The sequence below is a fragment of the Meleagris gallopavo genome, chromosome 6 (genome assembly GCF_905368555.1).
Source record: "Meleagris gallopavo chromosome 6, MGAL_WU_HG_1.1, whole genome shotgun sequence".
Lineage (NCBI taxonomy): Eukaryota > Metazoa > Chordata > Aves > Galliformes > Phasianidae > Meleagris > Meleagris gallopavo.
Window position 1 is genome coordinate 39,016,074 of NC_139409.1, and position 27,860 is coordinate 39,043,933.

At 37.0% G+C, this 27,860-nt stretch overlaps 1 protein-coding gene across 13 annotated transcripts in view; it reads left to right on the forward strand.

Annotated features, from left to right (window-relative positions):
- Positions 1-27,570, forward strand: part of RBMS3 (RNA binding motif single stranded interacting protein 3) — a 700,434-nt gene extending 672,864 nt beyond the window's left edge. For 6 of the 13 annotated variants that reach the window (XM_085226388.1, XM_085226389.1, XM_085226397.1 and 3 more), the window contains 3 exons: positions 14,916-14,996; positions 17,438-17,565; positions 21,415-27,570. In XM_085226388.1, coding sequence (XP_085082514.1) covers positions 14,916-14,996; positions 17,438-17,565; positions 21,415-21,421 — 216 coding nt within the window. In that variant the 3' untranslated portion in view covers positions 21,422-27,570. The other 7 variants (XM_085226390.1, XM_085226394.1, XM_085226401.1 and 4 more) reach the window with 4 other exon arrangements.
- Positions 27,571-27,860: the final 290 nt, after the last annotated feature.

Sequence of the window (27,860 nt, forward strand, 5' to 3'; positions counted from 1 at the left end):
TTCCTGTGTTCTCCTCTTTTTTTTTTTTAATTTTTTTTTCCATGATTCTGCTCTGCTACCAACCCTTCCCACCTGAACACCTGCACTGGACTGAAAAATGAGTGAATTTGCTCTTACATCCATGATCATTTTTGACAGTGCTAATCAGAGTGACAGAAGTATAATAATGAGGTAAATTGAGCTTTTGGCTATGATGGCACTCCCACAGATGTTATCACCTGGTCTAGACCCAGAATACAAATCGGTGCTCAGAATTTTACCAACGAAGTGCAATTTTATAGCAAAAGCTATTTTGCTGCTCTTCTTTTAATGAGCAGTTGCTCCTAACTACCTATTAGTAAGGCTGATTTCTTGTGAAGTCAGCACACTTTTCTCAAAAAAAAAAACTTACGTTTTTGGTATAAAATGGCTTCACTGCCAAGTTGGCAGTTATTTCTTTTATTTTAATTGAGGTTTTCTCCTTTGGTATAAAAATACCCTTTTTTTCATTTACACTGTCCGGAAGATTTGTTAATAATTAGTAAATAACACAATTGGCCACAACTTTAAATTTCCTCACTTTGTTAGAGGACATGGGGTAATAACAGTTAATAGAAACACATTCCATTCAGTGTGTGGTATAAGTTGAACAAGGAGATTTCCTTATTTATATAGCTCGTGCCTGAACTATTTAGAGCAGAAGACCACTGACCTTCCCGAAATTTGTATCCTTCGTTTCAAACTGAATGTTAAAAGAGTTGGAAATCAGAAATGATTGATGGAATAGAGTAAAGTAATTAACCTGCAGCAGAAGGCAAAGAAAAGAATGATACATTTCAGGCTTATTAATCCACTTTTTCATTAATTTTCATACAAGTGTTGTGATCAGCACTGTATTTTCAGATGTTTCAAAAGAGAAAAATATGGCTTAGGCATCACGTCATTGTCCTGCATTTATTTTTAATATTAGGATTTTTATATTATTGCACACATTTTTGGATGTGTATTCCAAGGAATGGAAATAGATGATTGCAGTTACAAGTCTGGCACGGAAGTGTAAAGAATTAGTGCCTCCAGACTGTGGTTATTCCACAGAGGTTAGGCCCAATGCGAATTAAGAAATTGCAACACTTGCTGTTAATTCAAAGCACTGCCTTTGTAACCAGTTCAGCCTGTGTAGCTCTGGAGTTTCTGTGGAAACATTTTAACTCCATCTGCACACATTGGTGGGACTTCAGCCAAACGTTTCTTGGATGGCTCAGCAGCACTGCTGGTGCAGGCGGGACATTCGAGGCAAGCCCGGGCTGTGCTTGCGATGAGCAGTAAGCTGTTCTGGTTTTAGCAACTGAACTGACTGCTGCCTTTTTTCTTGTATGAAAAGAATACATTCTGCCAGTTTTGGTTAAATTTGGTTTTACTTCTCAATGTGCCTAGCATTGGGAGTCATTGCTTCTTGAACTAATAACCTCGTTTGAGATTTGAGTCGTTAACTGAGAGTGTCAGCAAATCCTCTATAATAATAATGAAAAAGATCATAAACTGAAGGCTTGCTATCAAGTCAGTGTTCCAAATTCCTGTGCCAAAGTGCATCATGGATGTTGGATATATTTTGGCATTTTTATTTCCTTGAGTTCTGTCACAGTATGGACAGCTGAGTCTTGGTGGTTGTGTTTTATGGCTTTAATCTTGCTTTGTTTTCATCTTCATGCTCTGTTTGTAGTCTTTCTCACGATCCGTCACAACAAGCAAAAAGTTCCAGTCCTGAGGCTAGGATAACAGTTAAGCAGATGCTGCTTCAGTTGAAAATGACAATTCCTTTGAGGCTATTGGGGGATATTACTACTGGACAGACTGGATACATCCCCTCTACCCCTACCCCATCCTGAGATTACATTCATTGCCCCTGAAATCAGCCACTAAGTGAGAGGAATCTGCAAATGCCTTGCTACAGTTTCATGAATAGCCAATTTTGCATTTTTTAAATGTTAATAATGCTAATGTGTATTTTAAATTGAGGCTTGGGAGCTCAGTGTAGCACTTACATGTCAGCATTGATCCTTTTTTGTAAGGTAAATCATGCAAAATTCTACGATTTTAAAGGTGGTGGTATAAATTTATTTGATGAAAAAATGCCCACTTTGTCATCTTTGTCATATTATTGAAAAAGAAAATCTGGCCATGCAGTTAGGACTTTCTCCATTGCAACTAATTGCACAGTATTTCATTTATTTATTTATTTATTTATTTATTTATTTTTAGTGTAAAAGGAGAAAGAAAGGGAACATTTTGTCATAGTGCAGCACTTTTTCCTTTTCACGTGAATAGAGCAGATCAGAGAATTTTACTGATAACTCGTTAGGGCCTCCAACTTTTTTTTTTTTTTTTAATATATGCCATTAAGGAAAGCTAAAGATTGTTTAATTTCAATTTAGTAGCTGTAGATGGGCTTTGTCACTTGTGACGCTTATTTTTTCCATGCCTTGTCACTGACATTTAAGACAATCTCTCAGCGTTGCCTCCTGATGCAAGGAAGGGTAGGAGACATTTCTTGTGACTATTGTATTAAAGATGAAGTAGAATTACTGATATATTACACTATCTCTCCATTGGCCTTACCACTTGTAACAGTTTTGCCACTGTAGACAGTAATGCTTCATTGACCTGCCACATCACATTCCATTTGAGAGGATGTAGTTTGTTAGAATTTTTGTCAGTTTTAATACTGAGCAATGATCTATAGTATTAAATGAAATTAATTTATTATAAATACTATGTCTGCAGCTGTGTGTGTTATGACACATTCAGAGGATCTTGTCCTCTCATAGAATGCTCGTCTCAAAACTCTATTCATTTCATTTGCCATTTGGAGCATGTGTCTTGAAGCATATTCAAGCTGTAACTATGCAGACACTTAAAAATGATGGAAAAATCCCTCTAGAGTTTGCATTTCAGCTAGGTAAAATTTTGGGAAAACAATGTATGCAGTTGAGATTAAACATGTAGAAATTGCACATTCAAACATCTTTGTAGATATTCCAGAGTATCCTTCTGTAGATGCATGAGCTCCTCTCTTAGCATGTTTTTTACTTTGATCCCCTCCACAATAAATAGCTTGCTGGTCTGTAATATTTCCTTTCAGTTGAAATGTTTATTCAATGCAAGTCTGCAAAACTTTCTATCAAGCCAGTCATAATGGAGCTCTCTTCCATTTTCCCTTTTCCCAGCCTTTCCTTTTCTTATCATGAATTTGCCTTTGGGACAAGACTTCACTGATCTCTTGATCTGGGTGCACAGCTCAAGACCCCCTCCCTCCTTCTGTCCCTGAATGTGCTCCCCAGGCTCAGCCGAGCACTGCTGTTATGCTTGTGAGGGACAAGGTAATGCATTGCCTGGGTGGGAGCTGACAGCACTCCGAGAAATATGACAGTACCTCTGCCCTTGATCAGGCTTCCCATTTGAAAGTTTTCATTTTGGTAATTACATCCTTCCCAGATAGTAGCTATAGTCATTGATCATACTAATATCATTATAACTGATTCCCGTAAGTCACCTTTTAAAGACACTTTCTATAGTTTCTTTCCCCCTATATCTTCTTCCTCTGCAGTCACAGGATAAGACTTTTTCTGTCTATCCTTCATCTGATTGATTAGAAATGCCACATGCTTCCTTAACGTATGGCCTGGTAATATACACATCACATTTCTTCCCTCGGGATCTTAATCACAAGTAATGGCCTTTAGCTTTTCTCATTAGCAAAATGGAAAAGCACCGTACCCAATCCATTAGAAATGCAGCATTGTAATATGAGCTTATAGAAAAATGGCTGCATGCCAGCGGACATGGAGTGAGTTTACCTTAAAGAATTTTCAGAAAAAAAAATAAAAAATAAAAAGAAGTCACCCTTTCTGTCTGGCAGGCAAATGTTTTGAGCCATAACTTATCACACCTGTCTGTCAGGCATTTTGCTGTTACTCCTTAAGTGCTGTTTGGACACCTTAGTCATATAAAAGGTACTTTATAAAGAGGAAATAGAGGCATTTATATGTACATTGATGCATTAATGTTTTTCCCAGTGTTGGTTCTCTGTGTTCTGTGTGTTATCTCTCTCGTATTCCATCTCCTATCAGAATTTGTGGTGGGGTTCCATCTCCTATCAGAGATTTTGTTGTTGTGCTTTGTTTTCCTTTCCTTTTTTTTACCCCTAGTTGAAACTATTCATAATCAGTACACCAAGAGTGAGGACAAGACTGATTAAGAATTTTTTACCAATTAAATGAATTGTTTTTCACTTGGCCTGCACTTTATTAGCCCTAAAACAGGAAAGAAAAAAAAGAAAAAAAAAGGAAAAAAAATAAAAAAGTACTGTTTAAATTCTTAACCTGGCATTTGTGCTTATGTTGTTCAGAACAGTAAAAGGTTGTTTAAGCACAGATTTGTACAAATTGGTAATTGTATATAATTTGAATATATATGAGTTGACTCTGACTCCTTTGGAAAGCTACCACAGAAGGAAATAAAGAAACAACTTTGGAATGCTGCTATTCTACCAGCACTGAGACACATCTGTTTTATTGGCCCCTTCAAGCATTGTTAATGTGATTCTGGGGAAAATAAGTACTAAGTACACCCATAAAGCTATATTAAATTATGCATTATGGTGAAAAGGTGTTTACTTTTTCTTAAAAAAAAACAAAAAACCACAGGTTGCCTAGGACTTCAGTCGCTATACAGAGTGGATTCAGAGCTGAAGCATCAAGTGATTGTTTCATTTGAGTCTCATCAGTTGTGCTGATCACATTTTCTCAACAAAATTAAGCATCTCAGTACCAGGAAATGGAAACAGTACATGGAATAGCGTGAAAAACAAGCAGTTCTTAAAGATGATATATATTCTGAAGGGACCTCTTCAAGGCACCTTCAGGAGGGAATTAGTAGTTAGATGACAAAACAAGAAAGTTTAAGATAAAGTGAGATTACTCTGCATTTTGACTGATCAGGTATTTTTTCCCTTCTTTCAGTTTTCATTTTGTTCTTTTTTAAAAAACTTTTTTGTATTTTCTCCCCCCTCCTTCCTTTCTTTGTCATTTGAATTAAACAATGACAAACTTGAAGAGATTCTGTATAACGTTTACCACAAAATAAGTTCAGGAGTTCAACAGTGTAAGTAACTCATATCATTGCAGACAAGCTCATGACATGGCCACGCGACGTGGTTCAGCTCACTTAGCCAGCACCCTGTTAATAGGCAGTGTTTCTGCTTTGATTATGCAGTCCCAGAGCTGAAGGTGCTGATGTTTCAGGGATCCTCCCACAGCCAGTAATTGGGAGACTTGAGGACAGCCTCTGTAATACTCTAACACTGTCACGGTGTATCAGTAGAGCATTGACATAAATTTTAAGGGGACCTTTATCCCAGGATAATTTCAGAGTTTTGTGGATAACGGGAAAATGAAGCCCTCACAAAATGCTGCAGCCACCTTTCACAGCCCTGCCATCTAACGGAGCTAATGACAATGTAAATACATTTAAAGATTTGAACAGACAAATTCATAGGCTAACGAGAAACCCTGTTTTGCTCTGCACTATTTTTAAGCATAGTACTTTAGATGTGGTGAAGTTGCCATCAACCCTTAAAGTTTAATATTTTGTATTTTTCTTATCCTGAGCAATTGTGACCATGGCTGATACTTTTGACTAAGTTCAGACAGAAGAGGAGCTAGCTGAGTAACATTCAGGATTTCCAGTTTGTGGGAAATTCATTTTACAAAATTTGGTTTCATTCTGATTCATCTTCTAAAAGCTCAAAACAGAAAGATTCTCCCACGTACCAGAAATTCCAAGCAAAAATTAAATTTTGGAAACAATGACTCACAGTGTTTGCAACACAAAATATACTCCCCAAGATCCTGACAGCTGCCAACTGGTATAAACATCCCTCTTGGTTACTCTCCTGCTCCAGGTCAGCTTTCAGGCAGCAGCTGCATAACACAGCCAGGATTTTGTGTTCCAGAGCAGCTTCACCATGTCTGATGATTTGGGCTGGCTTCCAGATCTCTTGATGAGTTGCCTTACAGGTCTGCTCACTTAGGAAGAGATGAGTCCTAGTAGGCATGTGAATGAGAAGTTGGAAAAAACTAGGAATGTTGCTTTGGGCAGGTAAAATGGTGGGATTTTCTGGAAGAAAAGCAAGACACCAGCTCAAAGCCTGCACAGGGACTGCTGGTTCCCAGGTGTGCAGGGACCCAAAATCTTTCAGAGCTTCACCCAAGTTCCAGATAGAATTGAGCTCCTGAGGCTTGCAGACTCCCAGTAAGCCATCCCAATACCATTTTGAGCATCTTGGAAGGCCTGAGCGCATGTTTGGCAGGAGATTTGGCTAAACACACCTAATAGAAGCATGCTTTTGCTTGCGTGCTAAAGTGTGAGGGCCTAGCATATCCCATAGAGGACAGGGAATGCATTTCACCCTGCCTAACCCTGGTGTTTCATGTCCACCATAAATACAGGAAAACTGGCTTTTAAGGTATCTCTGCTGCCACTGTTAGCTGCCACTATGAGCCCCAAAAAGCTATACTTGCAAGGTATTTTGTATTCATTGGATTGGCAAATTTCTAAATACAGCATGCAGACAGCTGTTTTCTGTGAAGCTTTGAGATGATTTCTTGTTTTTTTTACAGCCGGTGGTACCCTTCATTACAGTTTATCAAAATATTTTAGATTGTAGGGATCTTCTAGAGATGAAGTAATACTGTATGTCAGCTTCTTTTAAGAATAGCCAAGGTGTGGTTTGATGGTGCAATGCTGTTATCTTACTACTAATCTTCTATCAGGCAATATTTGAAGAAATTAGTCCTCTTTCTGGGAAACTGGAAAATTAGAAATACTGAATTTCTAATATTAATTAGAAATACTAATACAGGTACCTTTTTTGTGTGTGTTTTTACTATTTTGTTTTCTTTGCTACGGACAATTTATCCACTCTTAAGCCTAATCTGAAAGAGCGAATGGAAGGTGTATGTGATTAATGAACAACTATAGTTTAATAAGTCTAAGCAGTTCTCATTTTGTTTTATTAACAGATTCATTCATTCATACTATGTGGATGTTTGCAGACACTAGTCTCCTCTTTAGCTCCTCAAATTCATGAAGATGTAATAGCCTCTGGAAGATACGTTTACCTCTAAAAAGCAATTATTTGTTCATATAAATGGATGTGTTATTAATAATAGCTTAACATGCTCATGTGTTGAGAGTTTCACTGACACGGTTATTTATTTACTTGGGTTGAAAATATAATATGCAGATCAGGCTTCCTTGTTCTTACTAGCAGCCATTCATCAAGGATTAATTGATGGAATTGCATTCGGATGGAAATTCATAGAAATTTCTAGCCACTAGGGTGTATAGGGAATTTCTGTTTCAGAAGAAGCAGCTATAATTCTGCTGCATCACATCTTTATCTTTCAGTATACAGAATGTGAAAAAAAAAAGAATATGAATGTAACAGAATCTCTATGATTACTGACCCTGAGTGCCCAAGACTGGAGCAGTATACTCGTTTGTTATGATATAGTCACTGTACCCTGCTTTTATATAGGGTGCTGCAGTACAGACAGTCTAATAAATCATGCTCTAACCCATGCTAGAAAACTTACCCAGAGATCTCATAATGTACATTGACAGAATAGATACATAGAGGGTATTAGGAAAAATTTTAAAATGCTCATTTTCTAGATAAATGGTTAAGAATTGAAAAAATTGAAGAATCATGAACTGAAAGTGCAATACCAGTCTTTCTCCTTTTTAAGCAGTATTCTTGCTCTCTTGCAAATGTATCCATCAGACCCATTAAATACTAAGAATTATGCAAAAAAGCAGTTTTTGCGTCTTGAGGCTATTCATATGTGCAGTCACATATGGAGAGTCAATGTACAGTTCTATACAGTCCCCTTAGGTCTCTTCTTAGAGTGGAGATTCGCACAAGGACGACGAGAATGAAAGTAGCACAGAGCTAGGTACAGTGACAGTGACTACCTGCGTCGCTGTCTGAGGCTGCATTGCATAGCCACATACAGGCTGAAAAACATAAGGTGAACAACTTCCTATAAAGAAATTATCTTAAAAGGAGTTTCACTTGCCTTTTGTGAAAGATATCAAATTGGGAACTTAATTTGCACGTTCTGATGGTTTTACTTCCATTTTCTGTCTTTTCAGACGCTAGTGAGATATCTGAATACAATCTGGGATTTTCACTAGCTTTCATTTTAATACCAGCCGTCAGACTCTAAAATCTGCTTAGGATGAATGTGCTGATTTTTGGTTTATCTGCTTCTGTAGACATTCCTGGATTGCTCTTTGCATTACCTACAGTTTCTGCAAACGTAGTATTTTGTATGCTAGTACACAGCTGTATGCAGTGATCTGACTGTTCTCACATTTGTTTATTCTAAATAGTTTTTATCTGATTAATCCTGATTACTCTGCTTTAGTAGCAGGCCTGAATTCAGAAATAAAAGAAAAGACCATTAACTGTGGGGGGTTTAGCTTATCTGCTCCTTTCTTCAATATCTTTGCATTACTCTGATTTCCAAAGGTAGGGATTTGTGAAGGATGCTTAGAACTCCTGAAGAGAAAAGGAGATTAGTTTGTAAATATAGTTCTTGAAGTTATTATTCTCTCTACCTTCATTTAACTTGCTCCGAGAATTAGGTAACATCTCATTAGGAAGGTTGAAAGCGAAGTGATGGCCAGTGTTCCTAAATACATTCGTATTACTGAGCAGCAGGGAAGGAAGGTTAAATCTTATAAAGATTTTTATTCTCTGCCTGAACAATGAGTGCAATGGCCCAGTGATGAGATTCTGTTGAATGACAGTGCTATTCTTGATAGGACTTTGGTAATTGTGTGGTAAAATGGCATTAAATTTTAGACCAGGCTTATAATTATTAGCAAAAATATTGTAATATATGCAAAATCTCCATAGCTTTTATTCTCACACTCTTTAATTGGGAAAAAAACTAAGATTAATGACAGCCATTGAATAATTACAGGATTGAGCTGGAAGATGAGAATGCTTCTGGGCAGCAAAAGATATTTGAAGTTTAAAGTAAAAACTGTGGCTGCTGGATATTGTGTTTCATTGAGCCACTACTAGCACTGATGAAGTAGATGGCCTTTTTCCTGAGTTTCTGCATCTCCCTGCTGGACTGTGGGATAAGAGGACACAGCAGGACAATGTTCTTTTCTGCTGGAGAACAGGGTATTTTCAAATGAGAAGGTGGAACCAGGGACAAAAAAAATACAGCTGTTTTATTCGATGTTTCATTAAAGTTATAACCACCTCCCAGGGATCTATGAAAGATGCAGTTTTTCTTTGCAGGGAAAGAGATTTAAAAGTGAGAGGGCAGGTTTCCTTCATGAGGAAAAAAAAAAATAAAAGTGGTAAAAATAAATCCAGCCAACAGTCTCATTTTCTTCAGTTTTCCAGCAATGCAAATGTTTTCACATAATTCTGTTAGTGATGCAGTGTCTAGACTTCTCAGATGGTTTAAAAAAAATAAAATAAAAAAAAACACGTACAAACAAATCCTGGCAGTAATTCTCAGAATCCTAAAAGCTACGTCATTATCACTGTACTGTAGCCCATGCAGTGATATGGAACCACAAATAATCACCAAAGACCGGTTTCTGGAATCCCTGCTCATTTCAAACACATGGGTTCGCATTTACTCACATAAGAAGACCCATTTAATCTCTCCACAGCAGGCTGCTGTAGGGGCAAATGCTCACCAGCAGAAACTGTTATAGGGTTTCTGCAGTTTGTCTCTAACCTTGGCTGAAAAGGCTCTGTGCCTTTTCGGGAGCTCATGGGTCAATGAAATCAGGAAAGCAATCTTTGATTCTTGAAACAGATAGATAGATGTTTCTAGAAAAACAAAGGAAACAGCAGAAAGCAGCATTTTCACGTGGATTTTGTAAAGCCTTTTCCTCTACGCTTGTTACTTGCTCGTTGCTCCTTGTGCTTAATATGCATATTAATCCTGAGTAAGCGTTGCTCTCAGTTTCAGAATCTACTACAAACTTGTCAATGTCGCATTTTGTGAATTCTGATTTTCCTTGTTCCAGAAGATATGTTTAGTGTTGATCAGTTTATCCACTGTTGCCATTCTCTAATATCTCACAATACTCACATTGGTCAAGAGAGTTAGCATACAATTAGTAGCCTTCTAACAATCACAGCTGTGCTATATCACGGGCAACTGGGCTTACGAACAGAGTTGTACTTCAGGGTTGTTTCTTATGTTACTGCTAAAGGTGACCTTCAGAATTTAAACTGTGTGTGTCCAAATTCTTCTGGGGGAATAAATGAAGTCTTGCAATAGTCGCTTACTCTTTGAGGCACTGTTTTCAGTTGAAGCTCAGCAATTATTGGCTAGCATAAGAAGCATTTGCAATGTATCTCACTTGCTAGCATTTACCAGACTCTTTGCAAGCTTGGGCCCAAGAAAGGCTGGCTGTGGCAAATGAGTAAGTGGGCATTATCTGCATCTAACTTGATATAAATTGCAAATTCCCTGCATTCACTCAATTCCACCTTTGATGAGAGAAACCGTTGTCCTTCCTCAGTATGCTCCCTTGCTCTGCCTGGTGCAGGCAGCTGCTTAATCCTTGTTTTTTCTTCTCTTTTGCCACCTTTATGTATTTAGTGTTTTCTGCAGGCTCAAAAAGCCTTGATGGAGCCAGGCAGGGATACCACACTGTTTTCAGATCAGTAAGAACTGATGTTGCACTCTGAATTAATAATGATCCTTCCCACAATTTCATTTTGTCCTTTCATCCTGCCTCATCTGTTACCTCTCTTCATTTAACTCCTTGTAGTTGTGCAGGGTAATAGCTAAAAGGAGAACAGGTGTATCACTACTTTCTTTTTTTCTACCTATGTATTTTTTCACACAAGGAATTTCAAGGAGGTAAAAACAAAAATCTCATTAGATCAAGGTGTGAGCAGAATTTCTGATGTAGCATATGGGCTAAACTGGTGCCCTGGTAAGTGCGATCTGAGTGAAGCAGTGAGGTACTGCAAAGCATGCATTACACTATAATACAGTGCAGAGAACCTGTAGAGTCACTGTGCATTTTACTGTTAGGAAGGATCAGCTTCTCCTTTTAGACCCACAAAGCCTGTACTGTTGAGGAAGAATGAACATTATTTTCTTCTTTGTGTATACTTTGTTGAGCGACTGTTCACATTTTTGCTCAAGAATCTTTAATCCTGATGGAAAAGTATGACAAAGAAATAATGGGCTTGGATTTTTCATATTCTCTTATTTCAATGCTTTCAGTACTAATACTTAGTGGAATTAACTGGGTACTGGTAAGCTGATTGTGTGAGACATGCTGTCTCTCTTTAACACGTACACGTGAACAGAGAACTTAAGCAACATTTATGGAGTTTATAGTTCATGAAGATAAATCTCAGTGACAGTTTTGTGACAGAGATGTCTTCTTATTTGCCACTTGTCTACATCCAGGTTATGTTCATTTCTTGAGGTAGGTGGGTAGCTATATGAATTAGGGGATGTCTATAAAGCAGAATCTTCATCCTGTGTGGTACTGTGCAAGGTAGATATCAATTGTTTAACTTTTCTTCTGAATCTCACCAGTTTTCAGAGTCATTTCTCCACCTCCCAACATCTTCCAGCAGAAGTCACTCCAACCCATCTAGAGCATCGCTTTTTACAGAATAGCTAGGTAAAGTGACAAGGGGACCCAGGGAGAGAGACAGACTCCAGCAGGCTCAGTCTGTGTTGAGTGTGGAAGCAACTGAAATGCAGTTTTCAGGAAACTCTGTAGTCCTGTTTTATCGTGACTTTTCAGCTAACCATTAAGCATGAATATTCATCAAGAGAAAATCATCTCTTGCATTAGCCAAAGCTATTAATGTATTAATTAGAGTCCACTGATACTGTACCTCAGCACTAGGTAATCTTTAAGGTTTTCAACCTGTGAGATAAAAGATTAGGATTATGTTGCTCATAAACAGAATAAATGCATGTGCATTTGCTTGAGCTAATGTGAGTTTTAACAAAAATGAATCTGTCTTCCTCTTTCATTATACTTTAAGTAAACAGGCTAGCTTAGTGCAGCTTCTCAGTGTTAAGCTTCCCTTGGAGAAAACAGATCCACTTGGGCAGGCACTCCTGAATTCATGTGATCTCATTTGGGATTCCCTCTGTACCTAAGCAGAGTTTAAATACTTAAGACCAATTATGTATCTCTGAGAATTAAGCCCCAGTTGTCCTTTGTAGTTCTGTGAAGTCCCTTACAAAACCCTTGATGGATCCTTATGCGAGAGTATGGGGAGACAGTTCCAAGTGCTGCTAACAAGTTTAACTGTTGCCCCAGATACTTTTTTCTTAAATGAAGAGGGTGTTTTTTAACTCATAATGGTAATTACATTAGGAATATTCTGAAATTCAATTTGTATGAAGGACACAATGTGTGTACCTGTAATACAGATCAGTCTGCTGCTGTGGTCAAGGGCCAGTTGTTAAGCAGCAGAACACCTCTGCTGGATTAAGCTTTGACTAACTTTTACCAGGATCAAATTATTAGCCAAAAAATTATTCCTTTTATTCCACTGGTGCAACTAATTTTGCCCGTATAACTTGTTTTAATTGCAGAGCTACAAGGAATTTAATCAAAAGGTTGAACCACCACCACAGTGAACATTAATACAAGCGGAATATGTCATATACAGGGAGAAGTCACATTCCTGCAGTTCCTCATAGAGTCTGGCACAACTGGAATGTTCCTTTCCTTTGCACTACCAAGAACAGTGCTTTGAGAGCCAGCAAAGACATCAAGTAATTTCTGGACAGTTTCAGTTGTTGCACTGCATAACTCAATGTTGGAGGATTTTGTAAAAAGGGGCGAGGCCTAAATTAAAAGTTAGGTGAATAACTTGAGATCTGTGCATTGAAACTTGTATTTTATGTGCAAGGTAAGGGAAAGGCAAATAACTGCACCTCTTTAACCTTGCATTGATCTGCTGGGTTCAGGGAAGAGCTCTGAGGAAGTTTAAGATGAATAAGGCCGATTTAGTCTTTACATTAATACTTGTTATTAAAATATTTATAAATTCGAGTGAAGCTAGGCTACGCAGGTATTTAAAATGCTTGTAGGTCTTTACAGAACTGTAAGAGTGCTTCAGGTTATTCTTAAATATTGACACATTTATAACAATACTGCAGAGCAGATGTAATCCCAGCATTACAAAGCAGAATGAAGCAGCTCTGAAACACCTTGCTGTAGTTCCTTAAGGCAGGATAATAACCCAACTGCACTGAGTACAATAGGGATCATTGGCCTAATGTCTCTGATGGGTTAGCATTCATAAAAAAAAAAAGTATTGAGTTAAGTTCTCATTCTGAAAAAAGAAGAAAAAGGAGCTGCAGAAAATCAGGGGCTGATACAGACACACATACACTGGGGAAATTCCTGTCCTTCTGCCTGAAGGGAAGGAAAATGCTGTGAATTTGTATTCACAAATATTGTAATGATTTTCAACACAACAACATGCTACTTATACTGCAAGTGTACATTTTATGTCACCTATATTTCTCATTGCTTTTTCCATCAGAAACCAATTTCATTTAAATGCTTGTTTTTCTTTTTATTCAAATGAAGATTGGAGAATTGAGCTCTTAGACTCCCAATTTTCCATTCTCCAGCACTGCTGCAGAGTCTGTACCCTGCTTTGTAATTTTATAATGCGTGTTTGTGACAGGCATATCAAACCAGACAGTTAGTTTAGAATTGAGGTGAGTTCTTTAAATGCAAATTTTACTATAAACAGCAGAATAAAATCCTTCAAACACTTCCCAAGCGTGCCAGGAAGCAAAGCTATATTTAACTCGTTTTGAAATTCATCAAATACATTCTGGGCTGATTCAGATCTTCAATGTGTCTTTGAAGATAACATGTAGTGGAAGTGTCATACAGTCCATTGTGTGATTGGGCACATCCTGAGATTCTTGTCAGTGAAGACATGCAGTTGGGACTGGATTTTAGAAAGAAAAGTACGTATGGATCTGATAACTTAATATTGATACTTTATTTGAAAACTTGAACAATCTGTTGCATTCACTTCAAAAGCTTTTTAAGAATTGCCGTATGTAAAGATATTAGTGCTGTACCAATGGCAAACTCCATATACACTTACAAATTAGAAAAAAAAAAAGTACTTGAGAGAGAAAATGTTTTAAAGAAGCTCAATACCATGTGTTGCTGTAATAACAATTGGGAGCAGCTTCAAAATCTGTATAAGAGATCTTTGAATATTAAAAATTATCCATAAGAATCTGGTTAAGACTACTGTGTACAAAAGCAGGTGCTCCCAAACATGTCTCCCTATTTTGGATCACAAACAACTGTAAACACAAATGTTCTTGATGATAGGGCTAATTATGGGCAGGAATAAATCTGTCAAATTCCATGCTTTGTATTTTGTAAGATAAGACAAATAAGATTCCAAAAGATTGTTTGGACTCTTTGTCTCTGTAAATACAATATATATTGTGTATATATGTATATATATATATATGTTATCATGCCTCTTTAGTGTTTTGTTTATAAAAACAAATAAGAGTCTCAATTTGAAAAAGTACATGAGAAATTGATACAATGTGAATATGTCAGCAAGATATTGAACATAGTATTGCTTGTTCTCAAGTGTGACCTGACTTTGAAGTTCAGGATTATGATTTTTAATAGCTAGAAGGTGATCTTACAATTCATTAAAATCCTCAATCAAAACAAGACTATCCATGAATCAGCAAATTCCATACAGAAAATAGAAACAGTGTCACACTTCCAGTATGATTATTTTTGCGACTGTAGTTTTCTAATGTCAGTTTGTCTTTGGTTTGTTCTAGTACATGACTGCTGCTGCACCTATGCAAGGGACCTACATTCCCCAGTACACTCCTGTGCCTCCAACAGCTGTCCCTATTGAAGTAAGTTTACCTCTATCCCTGAAAGTAGCATGGAGGGATAACACAACTCTTCTATCTATGATTCCTCATTGTTCCTGCTGTTTGTGAGGGGCCTAAAATCACTTTATGGAATGGTACATCTTCCAGCTTTTTTAAAATTAAGATTTCACGTTCTTTTTCTGGACTTTATTTTTCCTTTTATTTTACTTAGTATTTCTAGGGGCTCTTGTTTTGCTTTTGTTTTGCTGTACAGCAGGACATGGAATAAAACATCAGTGATTATGACTGTCTTTTTTCCCCATGTACTTGGAAGGGGAGATGGGAAGCAACAGGAAAACAATCCCAGCAGGCAGACCACAAATGCAAAAGAGATTGCAAGAAAAGAAGATTGCAAGAGGGTTTGATGTGGTCCTTAACAAGTATAGGTAATTGCTGAAATATTTAGCCACCAGGAAAAGCGATTGAGCAATGGAAACCTTCCTCTTGTATATACAGACGTGGAGGATGCTGCACTGACTGAGTGCTTTTTCATCCTTGAGGAAGGATTCGCTCCCTCCCTCCTTGGGGCTGGAGTCATGCTGATGACAGTCTAATGAGTAAGTATTTACTCAATTCTGTAGACCACAAGCTGCCGGAAGAATCAGGTCAACCTCCACTTCTGTGCGGCATTATAAGGGCCACCAAGCACAGTGAGAGGAGGGTGCCTTGTCATCCTCTTCAATGTGTACTTCTTTTTGGTGCTACTCCTTTTTATTAATAACTTCTTCCCTTCTGTATGGTAATATGAGGTGTTTCAGGGTCTCCATACTTCTGTCTTGAGCTGTATGGACTTTCTGAGTTGGTGCTGTTCCTGTTCTGTGCTTTGAAGTTGCTGTGTTAGTGATACTTCTGGTGTGGCTCCACCAGCAGTCAAGTGAACTCATGTTTTTTTTCCCAGTTCTCTGAAATTACTGAAATTTCTAAATGAGAGCCCTCAGAAAAGGCTTCTACTTTTTTGTCACGCTGCACCAGTCAAATCTTCAGGTTATTGTTTTTTGGGTTTTTTTGCTTGAAGATAATACTCCCCTAAGCCTTGTTTGGTTGCAAATGGGGGCATGAGTGCCTCTTTCATTAGCTATTCTTAGGTATTAAATGAGACACAAATGAGGTACAAATCCATATCAAAAGGAGATAGTGGGGTGGAGACAAGAGTGGCTCATCCATCAGTACTGACCAGTGCTAATAAGAGATTAATTCTTCCTGAACTCTTCTCACCATCATCCATTGTTATATTCATGCCCAATGAAGTAACATGATATAATCAAATATTATCTGAATATATAGCAGTCTTGATTTGATCTAGTGATGTTTATTACTGCTATTGTTTATTTGTATAGGGTCTCTGCCCCAGAGAGCTTACATTCTCAAGATGGACAATAGCAGAATCATAAAGACAAGGAAGTACACAGGAAAAAAAATAATGCAGTCTCAACAGACGTGAAGAATTTCTGAGAAATGGAGAAATGAAACTTACATTTTTTTCCACAGATAATATGAAATAAACTACCTGTTGTTTACATAGGACTCAAATGAAAACAAATCAAGTGGTTTGTGCTCCCTCTTCTGGTTCTGTTGTATGTGATACAGTAATAAAGTTTGTTCCCTGAAGAGATCTGATAGTGCTATTTTTGTGTCCAACACATCAAATGTGAGAGTAAAGGCAAGAAAATAGATTGCTTTGAAAGCATGCAAAATTGTTAGAATTAATAGTATTATTCAGACTGTCCAAATAGTTAAGAAATGGAATGTAATGTTAAATCCATGCACATCAACTCTTGTGTATCTAATCACTTTTTTCAAATTTACAATTGAAACAAAACTTTATTGGAGCTTTGACTTAAGTAGTAAAATCTTTAGAGTGGGGTAAGTTTATCTTTTAAAGAGATCATGCATAAATGCACTGTGTACAGTAGTGCAGTGTTTTTCTAAGGCAGCTAGACTTCTGTTGGACATGTAATAGACTGGAAGGTGGTGGACCTAATTTCTGCCTTTTATCACAATGCAAGGGAAATGAAAGTGATTTCACTGTGAAGTTGGGCTGAGTACATGAACATCAGAGAGCCTTACATTCATTATAAGAAAGACAAGAAGTAAAATCCACATTTCACTGAAGTCAGCAGAATTTTTGTCTTTCAGTAAACAGAGAAATGTTCCAAAATGCATAGGTGTTTCCCAGTTCAGCTTGGGAGTGCGAAGTACTGGAGAGATTGGTACACGAAGGGAGATTCTCACTGCTGGATTATCTCTTTGTGAGCTAATTGAGTTCATTGTGTTAGCATATGGTTCTGCTTTTTCTGAGCTCTTTTAACTGTACAGTGCCCCAAGAGAAATACAGGAATAGTGATCTGGTACTCAGTTCCTTTATGTAATTAACTGAAGTGAGTAAAAGCAGTAACCTTTCATGTTCTTTTTTGACTCCTTAGGGTGTTGTTGCTGATACTTCTCCACAAACAGTAGCATCTTCATCACAGGAAGCCAGTGGTCAACAGCAACAGATGACAGTGGAAACATCCAGTGAACATGCACCTGCATATTCTTACCAACAGTCTAAGTAAGTAAGCATATGCTTTTTAGCCTCAACAGACTCAACAGACGTTTCTCTCTCCAAAATAATAGGACAGATCTGCTTCCTATTTCAGCAATACAAATTCACCAGGTCCTTCATTGAGTTCAAATGAATTCTCCATACATAGTAGTGTATGTGGAACACTGCTGCATACCATAGTATGTAGTAGTAGAGTACTGATGTAGCATTAGTAGGTGGCCTCATCTTAGCAAATTGTCCTTGAGTTTGTGCTTGCTGAACCACACTCTTTGGCTGTTCTCTGCTTATTGCAGACGTGGAAGGATCTCAACAACTGTATTAACAATCATCATGCTGGGCTAAACCAGTATTTGGCATCAGAGGTTATACAGAGAGCTTAGATTTTGCAATGGTGAAATTATTATGGTACACATGTAAAAGTTTGTTTCTGAAAATGTGGTTAGTGAAGCAGAGTAAATTGCCCCAAGGTGGTATTTTTGAGAATGCAAAACCAGTGCCATGCAGACACCAAGTGAGCAGAAGCTGGAAACACAAGGGAAGTGAATATGATGAGGAGAAGACTGTTCTGTCTTTCTCCTATCCTCTGCTCGCTTTATTTGCTTCCTATGGAATACCTTGGAAAATTTAAGATCTACACACTGGCTGTGCTATGAACACTTTCAACTTCAGAGTAATCCTCAAGCATCTTTCCTTTTCGGTAATAGAATTGATCCTCAGAAAGATGAGGTTGCTTAGTCAAGAACTTAATCACACATAGATTCTAGGAATTTGGAAGGACTGCAGGAGTTTTGATGTGCTCCAAATGCTGTCATTTATTAATACATGTACATTAAACATCACTTTACTGTAAAAAGAGGAATTAATTTTTATCTTGAAGAAAGTAGACAAAAAGACAAAATCATATGATATGTCAGTTAATGCATCATGACATAGTACTCATAGTGCTCTATGTACTAAGAGGCATATGCTATGATATAGAAGCAATTAGAATTACACCAATCTGTCAGTTGCTTTACTTCATTTATGACCTCTGGAAATGGAAGATACATTTTTTTCCCTAATACATGAATGAGAAATGTGTCAAATCATACAATGGCCCTTTTTGACTGCCATGAAACATAAGCTGTCACTATTTCATATGTCACTGCCGTATTTGTTCATATGTACTTATCACAAAAGCAGTTGATCGCAAGCTTTATATTGGTGCATCCAGTGCTATATTTTGGAGACATAGTCTGTGTATGTGTACCTCCTCTGACATAAGCTTCTCTAGTACCTAGTACAGTATAAATGAATGACGGCAAAATACTAACAGAATATAGTAGTCAAAGGGATAAATGAATGTGACAGTGACATCCTTTTCACTGGTTTTGATGACTGTGTTCTGAAGGGGTTATGATCTGACCATTCCCATTTTCCAGCTCCCTTTCATTCATGTCTCCTAAGGTAAATGTGATCAGCTGCTTCTGGCATTTTTCCTTCACAGAAGAAAGCTACACTGCAATTCTTTATTGAAATGAGTGCTGTATTCATGCTCAAGAGGTGATTTCTCACTTCCCCTGAGAACGAGATCCCTCATCTTTCCTTGTCAGCTACAGCTTTGTTCCAGTTCTAATGGCACAAACATTTGTATTCAGAAGAATTTATTTTTTAATCACGCAGGCTGATCCACTACAGATTTATTATGATTATTTTAGCATTTTTTATCTGAAATGTGCCCTGTATTTGTGTCTTCTAGCTGTGGGCAGAAATGTAATATGGGGGAAGCTGTAAAAAGAATCAAAATGGTACACAATCTGTTTTTTAAAAAAAAAAAAAAAAAAATCCTGGCAGAGTATTTCAGTAATCTTTAATGTACAACAATTTCTTTGTTTTTGCAACTAAAATAAAATATTACTAATTTTCTCTTTGAAGGGCACATTTATTAATAGCAAACATCATGCCTAGTGTACAACAGCTGTTTGCAAAGCAATGGAGAAGAAGTAATTAACTTGACCAGATAATGGTGTTGTCATATGTATACAAAGAAAAAGGCAGACACTAAAAAAGTGTTTTCATAGGAGCTGATCAGTTAGGAGAAAAGTTCTAACAATATGTTTCATTATTTTTATTTTCTTTGCAACTATCATAACATTGCAGGCAACAAAGGAGGGAAAATACAGGATCCTGTAATATCTCTGTGTGCAAAAAAATGAACCAAAGATAAAATATAAGATCCACTCTTTTCATCAGTGTATGCATTGTTTCATTTAATATTCTGGATACTCAATTAGAGCATCCCAGGGATGTTCAGAAATGATAACTTCATGTCAAAAGCCCAACTTCTAGAAGTGGAGCAATATAGGAGAAGCAGCCCTCTGTTTTTGAGCGGAGAACTCAACTCTGTGAGGAAATCACCTTAATTATTTTAGACCCGCAGTGCCTCTTTTCCTCATAAATCTTTAATTTTCCACATAAAAGAGTGTGAAATCTATGTAGTGGCTTTAAATGGAGATTCTTCCCCCTGGAAATTGTACTCTCTTACTCCTAAACAAAACTGTGCTGCACAAAGCACTCTGATTTTAAATGTGGGGAGAATACAGTTTATGGGGCCTTTTGTGGGCAAGCTCCATGCCAGGTTACGTTACAGAATGTGCTATGACCCTTTGATGTAGTCAGCCTTTTGGGTATATGGTGTCCAACCTACTCAGGAGGGCAGTAAAGTCGTAGGAGTCAAGAAAAGTTAAACGTAGAGAACTGCTTCAGAAGCCCTAAGAAAATATTTAATCCTTCTTTTTTTCCATATAAATCTGTTGTTATATTCAAAATGCTAATTTTAAGTCTTCATGCAATGAAAATGTTCTTTGGCAAATTTAATGTTTAAAATCAATGTTCATTTTATGTTTACCATCCTGGAGAAGTAGTGGCTCTGTGGCAAATGTTAGGTCATGAGCGTTCTTCACAATTTAACTCCTTATAATAATGTAATGATTTTAGAACGAAGCAAGGCAAATGCCTTAATGCTTGCAAAGGTGAAGATGCTAGCTTGCCTGGTGTTGAACTTAAATTGAAAAAGGATTATTTCTATGTAAGTTTTGGTGACTGTAGGAGATCCAGTAGCTAGCTCTTACTGATAGCTCACTGATACCTTTAACAATGTTTGTAAGTAGGATCTGCATCTCCCTAAGGATCTCTTGCTAGTATAAGTTTTGTTAGATGTATCATTAAATGTTGTGAAACCTCAAAAACACAAAATGAGTGCTATCTTCCTAACAAAAAAAATTTTGATCGTTTAACTTGTTCTTTGTGCTAAATTTAGAAGCACATAACACTGTACATTCAAAAAAATTGAATTTTTTGAAATAATATTATCTCAAATGTTTCTTAGTTAGCCATAACTAGCTCATTAAGCAGGCTGTTTCATAGTCTAAGTGTTCTTGCCATCAGAAGATGTGTTCTTCTTAGTAAATTGGATGTATCCTTTTATTATAATTTTATCCTTTATCATTAGTATCCAAAACAAACAGTGCCACTTAATATTATGAAAATATCCACTCACTTATTGTATTACTCTTGAAATATTTACACAGTGCTAAGCCACACGTTCATCTCATTTCAGTGAAGTTAAACTGCCCATTAAGCACAGCATTAACAGAAGTAAAGTCATCTGCTTAGGATGTGTTAACATCCCAAAAGCAGGAGTTCCCTACTTCTGCCTGGATATTTTCAGCCTAGTGTCGGTATCATATTTAAACAGCTGCAAAGTTAGTTTAGCTTGGATAACTTTTAAAGAGAATTGGGTGGGAAAAAAAGGAGAGGAGCCTATTTCAAAGTTGTTTTGACTTAATGACCACTTTAATTCAATTGTTTTTACAGACAATAAACAGGACTGAAGAATGTCGGTCTGAAATCATTGCCTTGAATGGAGAAACTTCACTGAACAAGAAGTTGGCTTCCAGTTTGCACAGGCGTCAAATGAATGCTTTCTTTTTTTTTTCTACCTTTCCCAACGAAAACAAAACAGTGTTTTTATGTGCTGTGCAAATGGTTCCGTCATGTAGTCTGACAATTTTATTTTTTTGCTTTTTTTTTTGTTGTTATTGTTAACTAAAGAAAAAAACCCAAAGGGAAAAACGCTGGGTTGACATTTCATCTGGACAAACATCTGAATTCAGAATTTACCTGGAGGTGTAGCTAGATATTTTTTTTTAACAGAAAAACTGATGATGTCAAGAGGGAGCAAGTTGAGATGAAAACCAATTGTCTTCCTCAAAAATTAAGCTACTCTTTTTCTCTCATTTTATTTTCCTTCTTGTTTTAAATCTAGAGTGGTTTTTTTTTTTGTTTGTTTTTTGGTTCTTTTGTTTTATTTTTGTTTGTTTTTTTTTAAAGAAATGTTTAGGTAAGGTTTATCTTGAATCTTAATTGCCTTAATTTTAAGGACGTCAAAGGCTCTCAAGGCAAGCTGTCAACGTCTTGTTAGAAAACCCGAGAATGAATTGAAACTGCTCACACCGGTGCTGGTGCAGAAGAAGTTTAATAGACTGAGTTTTTGGGGTGAACAAAAAATAAACTGTACAGTTTAAAAGAAAATGATTTTCTTCTTTTGAAGAAAAGTTGATGATAAAGGAACTGTGGCAACTGAAAGGATTGGAAAAATGCTGGGACTTTTATGAACTTTGTCTTAAGTGTTGACAGAAAAAAAAATCTAGAAGGCTAAAGCATTTTACAGTAAAGTTATTGAATTGAGAAAGAAACTTGCTGCATTATAGAGAATGCAGGGGTTTTTTCTTGCAGAATGCAGATTTTTTTATTTACAAAGCGTGATCGCTAGCAAAAGCATTAGTGCTTTTTATCTGCAGTCTTTTTTATGAGCTTTAAGAAGTTTTTAGTCTGCTTTGCTTGTCACATTGCAAAAACCTAGCTTAAGAGCATTAAAAAAAACTTAAGTAGATAGGAGCTTATGGTCAAAAAAGTGCAAAAAAAAGCAATAGATAGAAGAAATTGTTGACAATTTCTGTAGTCTTTCCTAGTTGTGAACAAATGCAGCCTATGGATGGCCTATTTTATACCAAAGATGAAGTGACACCCTAACGCAGTCCAGAAGATAGAGGTTTTTTTTTTCTTTTTTTTAATCTTTATTTGACCTACATGGCCGGACCAGTTCTTACTTTCTTGTTTGTTTAAACTATCTTCCACTGGTGTTTTACATACTGCATATGATTTTAGTGGAAATTTCAGAATAGTTGGTATTTTAAGTTTGTTGATGGTGTGCTTTGGAGAACATCGCAAAGCAAGTGGAGTGAGTTACCAACTAATCTGTCCAGGTGGGCTTTAATTTTGATGAGTTTTTCTGTTAAATTGCCTGATCTTTGGTATTTCTACTGAAACAACAGTCTTCCTTCTGAATTCCAACACACCACAGATTCATTTCTTCACCTCAGTCTTTGTCATCGTCCAGCATGCATAGCCACCTTAATTCTGTGTTCATTTTTCAGTGATGCATTTGAATTGCCAGTTAGATGCAACAGAAAGCAAACGATCTTTATTCTCATTTTAGCTCTCCCATGCAAGCAAAAATGTTGAAAATGACTTATGCTAGTGTTGTCATCCAGGCAGGAAGTTAATTATTCTCTGCTATGATTTCTGTTGTCTTAATATGTTGGCTGACAATCACTAATTAGTATGATTAGGCAGAAAAGACACTAACTAAATTGAATCCACTGAAACTTGTTTTAAGAATAACATTATTTTCCATGGAGAAGTATGGATTATGGCCCTTGGTTTTTCCAAGCAACCAAAAAAAGCGGTAAGCAAGTCAAAATAGGATTTTTTCCTTAAGGAGGCAGAAGAGAAGCAGCAGTTAAAATATATACGTACATACACATGTATCTTTAAGTAGAAATTAAACCAAACATTTTTAAACTTCTCTCCATCCAGAAGAGAGGGGAAGCTTCATCACATTTATTGTGGTGCATTAGAGACAGGGTATCCAATAAAAATAATTAAATTAAAACGTATATATTGGATCAGTCTGATTCAGCCACACAATTCTGAAAAGATATCTGTTTCCCTAACCTGACTTTTAGGGGAAAAAGTACACAGTTATTTTTTTAAATTGATAAAACGAGATCATATTTTTTAATGTAGTATGGGGGGGGAGGGGGTTTCCCAAGTAAATGGCTGCTAGATATGCAACATATAAAAGAGAGGAATGGGAGTTCATGTGGTTCTTCATCATAGGAAGAAGGCCTGATTTTCAGAAGTGGTAAAACTTATGCTTTCTCCAGAGTAGCTGTGATATTCAGCACTTCTGAAAACCAGATGATGCCAAAGTAAAAGAACAATACCCACAGCCTGTTTTTAATTCAGAAAAAAAAAAAAAAAAAAATGCATATAAGATACTCAATCATCTCTTTCTATTCCACATGCTGTCGCATTACTTGTTGCTTTTTGAAAGTGGCACTAGAATTTTGGCCTTGGAAAAAGGTTCCCTCTTTATTTGGAGGGCATATGGGGGAGAAATCAATCTAGCCTTATTTTCTTCCTTTCTACACGTACTCTCTTTCTGTCTCTGAATTCTTTGTACAAATAGAGATAACCCCAGGCACAGTTCAGTTCAATATGAAATAAACATATTTGTTTCTGTGTTAGTTCTAATGTGACATACAAAAAGTCTCATTTACTATCAACAATGAGGCTACAAGGTAGCTACCATGTGGCTGATGAATATGCTGAGGTACCTTCTTATTTCTATTCAGAACTCTGCTGCTTTATTTATACATTCAGAAACATTTTTGTTATTTTTTTCAGCAAACAAATTTAAGCAATCTCAGTGTTTTTTATTAAGCCAGGCAGGCAACACGGTATAATGATGCCTGTCACTTTAAAGTGTTTCAAGTGCATTCTGTGTTAGAATTGTTCCCTTTTTCCCATGCTGCAGTGTTTATTAGTGTTTGAAATCAAAAGAAATAAAGCAAAGAAATGGAGGAAGAAGAGGAAAGAAAATGGATTCCCTAAATACAATTGATCGTCTTACTCTTCCCCAAAAACAGTGAACTGGTACTTGAAAGTCTATGAGTTATAAAAAATGTGAGATTTGAGTATAAACAGTCATAAATATTAAGGTAAGAAAAAAACTTATTGGGAACATACAAATTGTATGGAAATTGGTAACTTATTTGAAAAATACAAGTTGAGAGAAAAGAGAACAGTTGAGAAGCAATACACTGCATGGTTGTTGTCATAGCACTAGAACACTTGGTGGCTTCTGAACTCTAAAACTGGTGTTCTTTATGTTCAGGCTAATAAGATTTATCAGAAAGTTCGCTATAGTTATCTCTTTCAGTTGTTGGTTGTTTTTTTGGTTGTTGGTTTTTTTTTGTTGTTTTTTTTTCTTTTTTTTGAAGATCCGAATTTGTAAAGTCAATATCTATGTCTTGCCAATTTAGCTTTAAATATCATGAGGGTTCCTGAAAGGTTGCAGAAACAACTCCAGAAGTCTAAGGCAATGGTGCCTGTCCCAGCGGTCTAGAAGCAACATCAAATCCATAAGCTGAACTGCGTATGTACTTTCCATCACACCTGAATTCTTGTAAATAGTCAAATCTGAATGTTCAGGTTTGGTATTTTTGTTTTTACTTTAAAAGATAAATACAGGAGGGGTGTCAGAGAAATACAAATTATGGCTAGAAAATCTGAATACCTGGGCTCGTCGCTTAAGATTGAGGAAAAAAATGGATACAGTGGAACTGAAGAGAGTATTATATTTGCAGGTGCAGTGTAGATCGGGTCACTGAAAATTCTTGCTGTTCCCAATGAGATTGCTGAGGGACTCTTCTTCCTATCTGGCTCTACTGCTGGTTTTGTAAGCACTTTTCACCTGTGACAGTCAGGCCTCAAATTGTGAATGTCCTCCTATTGCCTTCCAGTGAAACAGACTCTTGAAATGTCCTTAGCTTGTGCTTACTTGTATAGTTCTGTTTACCAAGAGACTGCCTTGGTTGTGTTGGTCAAGAAATCCACCGTAATACAGAATGAGGCATATCTGAGAGCAATTGCATCACACTGTATTATCTTCTGCTATGGATGCATGCCCAACTGTGGAAGATAAAGGCTGGTTATTAGAGAAATTGAGGGCTTAAACTTTCAGTGGGCAGTGGGCTGAAGAACTCAAATGGATTTTTACACAGGTAAAAATCAAACAAAGGGTATTATTTATGTATGTATGTGTAGCAAAATTCAGCAAATTTGAGGAAGCCTGCATTGTAATAAAGTTTATTTTTAATATGTCATAGTATTTGGATCTATATTATGTTGTTTATGGTACTGAAGGATGATAATGATGCGAAGTGTTTAACAAATTGCCGTGCTTCATGATTTTAAGCTTGATGGTTCTCCTCATGCCACTTCATTTTAATGCTGAGGTTGACATGAGCAAAACAGGTTTAGGCAGATTCACTGAACTCCACCTCCAGTAAGAGTCATGCTAAAGAGTGATAATGTGCTTAAAGTAATGAATCAATCCATTTTTCGTGGTGAGACCAAATGTGGTAGTTGAAGATAGTAATGTTTGATGCACACATGGTCAGCATTTCCTTTAAAATCCTTATTTAACATGAAATTGATCCCAAAACAAAAAAAGTGCCCTAGGGTAAGGGATTTTACAGATCTTTCTAGGTAACCCATGTGAGCTGAGGAAACAGTCACGGTGTGATGGAAGTGCAGAACAGAAAATAACAAAAACACTGGCTTTTGGTGCATTGGTCTTTTCTGTTAGATGACAATTGGCTCTAATAATAATGATTCTTTTCATTTCTAGTATTCATATACACAGTCATGCACACATGCGTTCTCAGAAGGAGGGCTGAGTGACTGGCAGACCTCTCCCTCACTGGAGCAGATTTCTATAATCTTAGCACATAGCAAAGATACAGTGGAAGGAGAGTTGTTTCCCCTCAAAAAAGAGCACCAACTTTTTCTATATTGCTCCTGTCACCCACATAGATCAGAACTCTGTCTCCCCAGAAATTTATTCACCTTTGTGCCTCAAAGCAGGCTGAAGAGATCTTTTCTTCTCCCCTTTATTGCTGTTCTGTGTTAAAATTAACAGTAAATTGAGAGGAAAGTTGTCAAAAAAAGTGGAAAGAAAGAAAAGAAAAAATGTTGCTTTAGTTTTCCGTGATGACAAAAATGCTTGTCTTTGTTTCACTCAAGATTTCATTTCCTAACAGTGACAGTTGTGTTCTTTCACTTGTGATAAGTAAAAAAAAAAATCAACCTTTGGCAGGTTCACAAATCCATGTTTCCTTGTAGAGTCAGACTCTGCAAGATGTAAGCACCTTCCAAGATCTGGAACTGTTATCCTAAGAGAGTATCTGCCCAATGTTAATTTCTGCCTTTCAGTGTCTTTCTCTTGGATAATAATGTTATGAATTTGGTGGAATTTGCAGGCAGTTATATTTTCAAAAGCTCAAAAATGCAGCCTAGAGAAGAGAACATGATGTTTATGTAACTAAAGTATTATGAAATACGCTGTGTTCCAGAGTGGAGGAAAATTCTATCTTTTGGAGGCAAAACATTTTTGTATAAAAGCCAGGAAGTATACAGAATTCATATAGGAACATTTAATTGCTTCCTTTTTAAAGGAGAATGAGCAGGTTCTGTCTATAAGGAAAATCAAAGCAGCTTTGAAAGCAGATGAACTTCCTATCAAGAAATGTGCATCACACAAATGGGACAGAGGTTCTTTAAAGCCCTTACAGACCTCACTGTAGCCAAAATGTAGAATACAGAACCTCCATGATCCATTAAATTATGAATCTTATTTATATGGGCATCTGTGTGCTGATGTCTCAGAATGTCTTTGAAAGATCTGTACTGCTATGATTTTTTTTGATGTTTTCCATTTGTACCACAATCCTAATAGCTGCCATTTTCCCACTCCTGGGGCTTTCTGTAGATCAGTGGATGTTAGGTTTAAACTTCTGTTTTCTTTGATGAAGCTTTCAATAAAAAAATAAAGAAAGAAAAGAGCTGGGTGACTGTGTTCTTATGAAACCATTGTGCAGAGGTTTCCCGAGGCCAAGGCACATATGCTGAGCACAGAGGGAGCAGCAATGGCTTCACAGCAACACCTGCCTGCTCTGCGTCTTCACCAAGAGCAAGGAAAACATCAGAGGGATGGGACGGCTCTGCTGCCCTGACAGGAGCACCACTACCCACATGTTAGGAGGTGAAATATGGGAAACGCACCTAGAGTGTTTAACACTAGTGGGTACCTGCTGTCTGGGCCCTCGGCTGTGCTCACCTGCCAGAGGAAC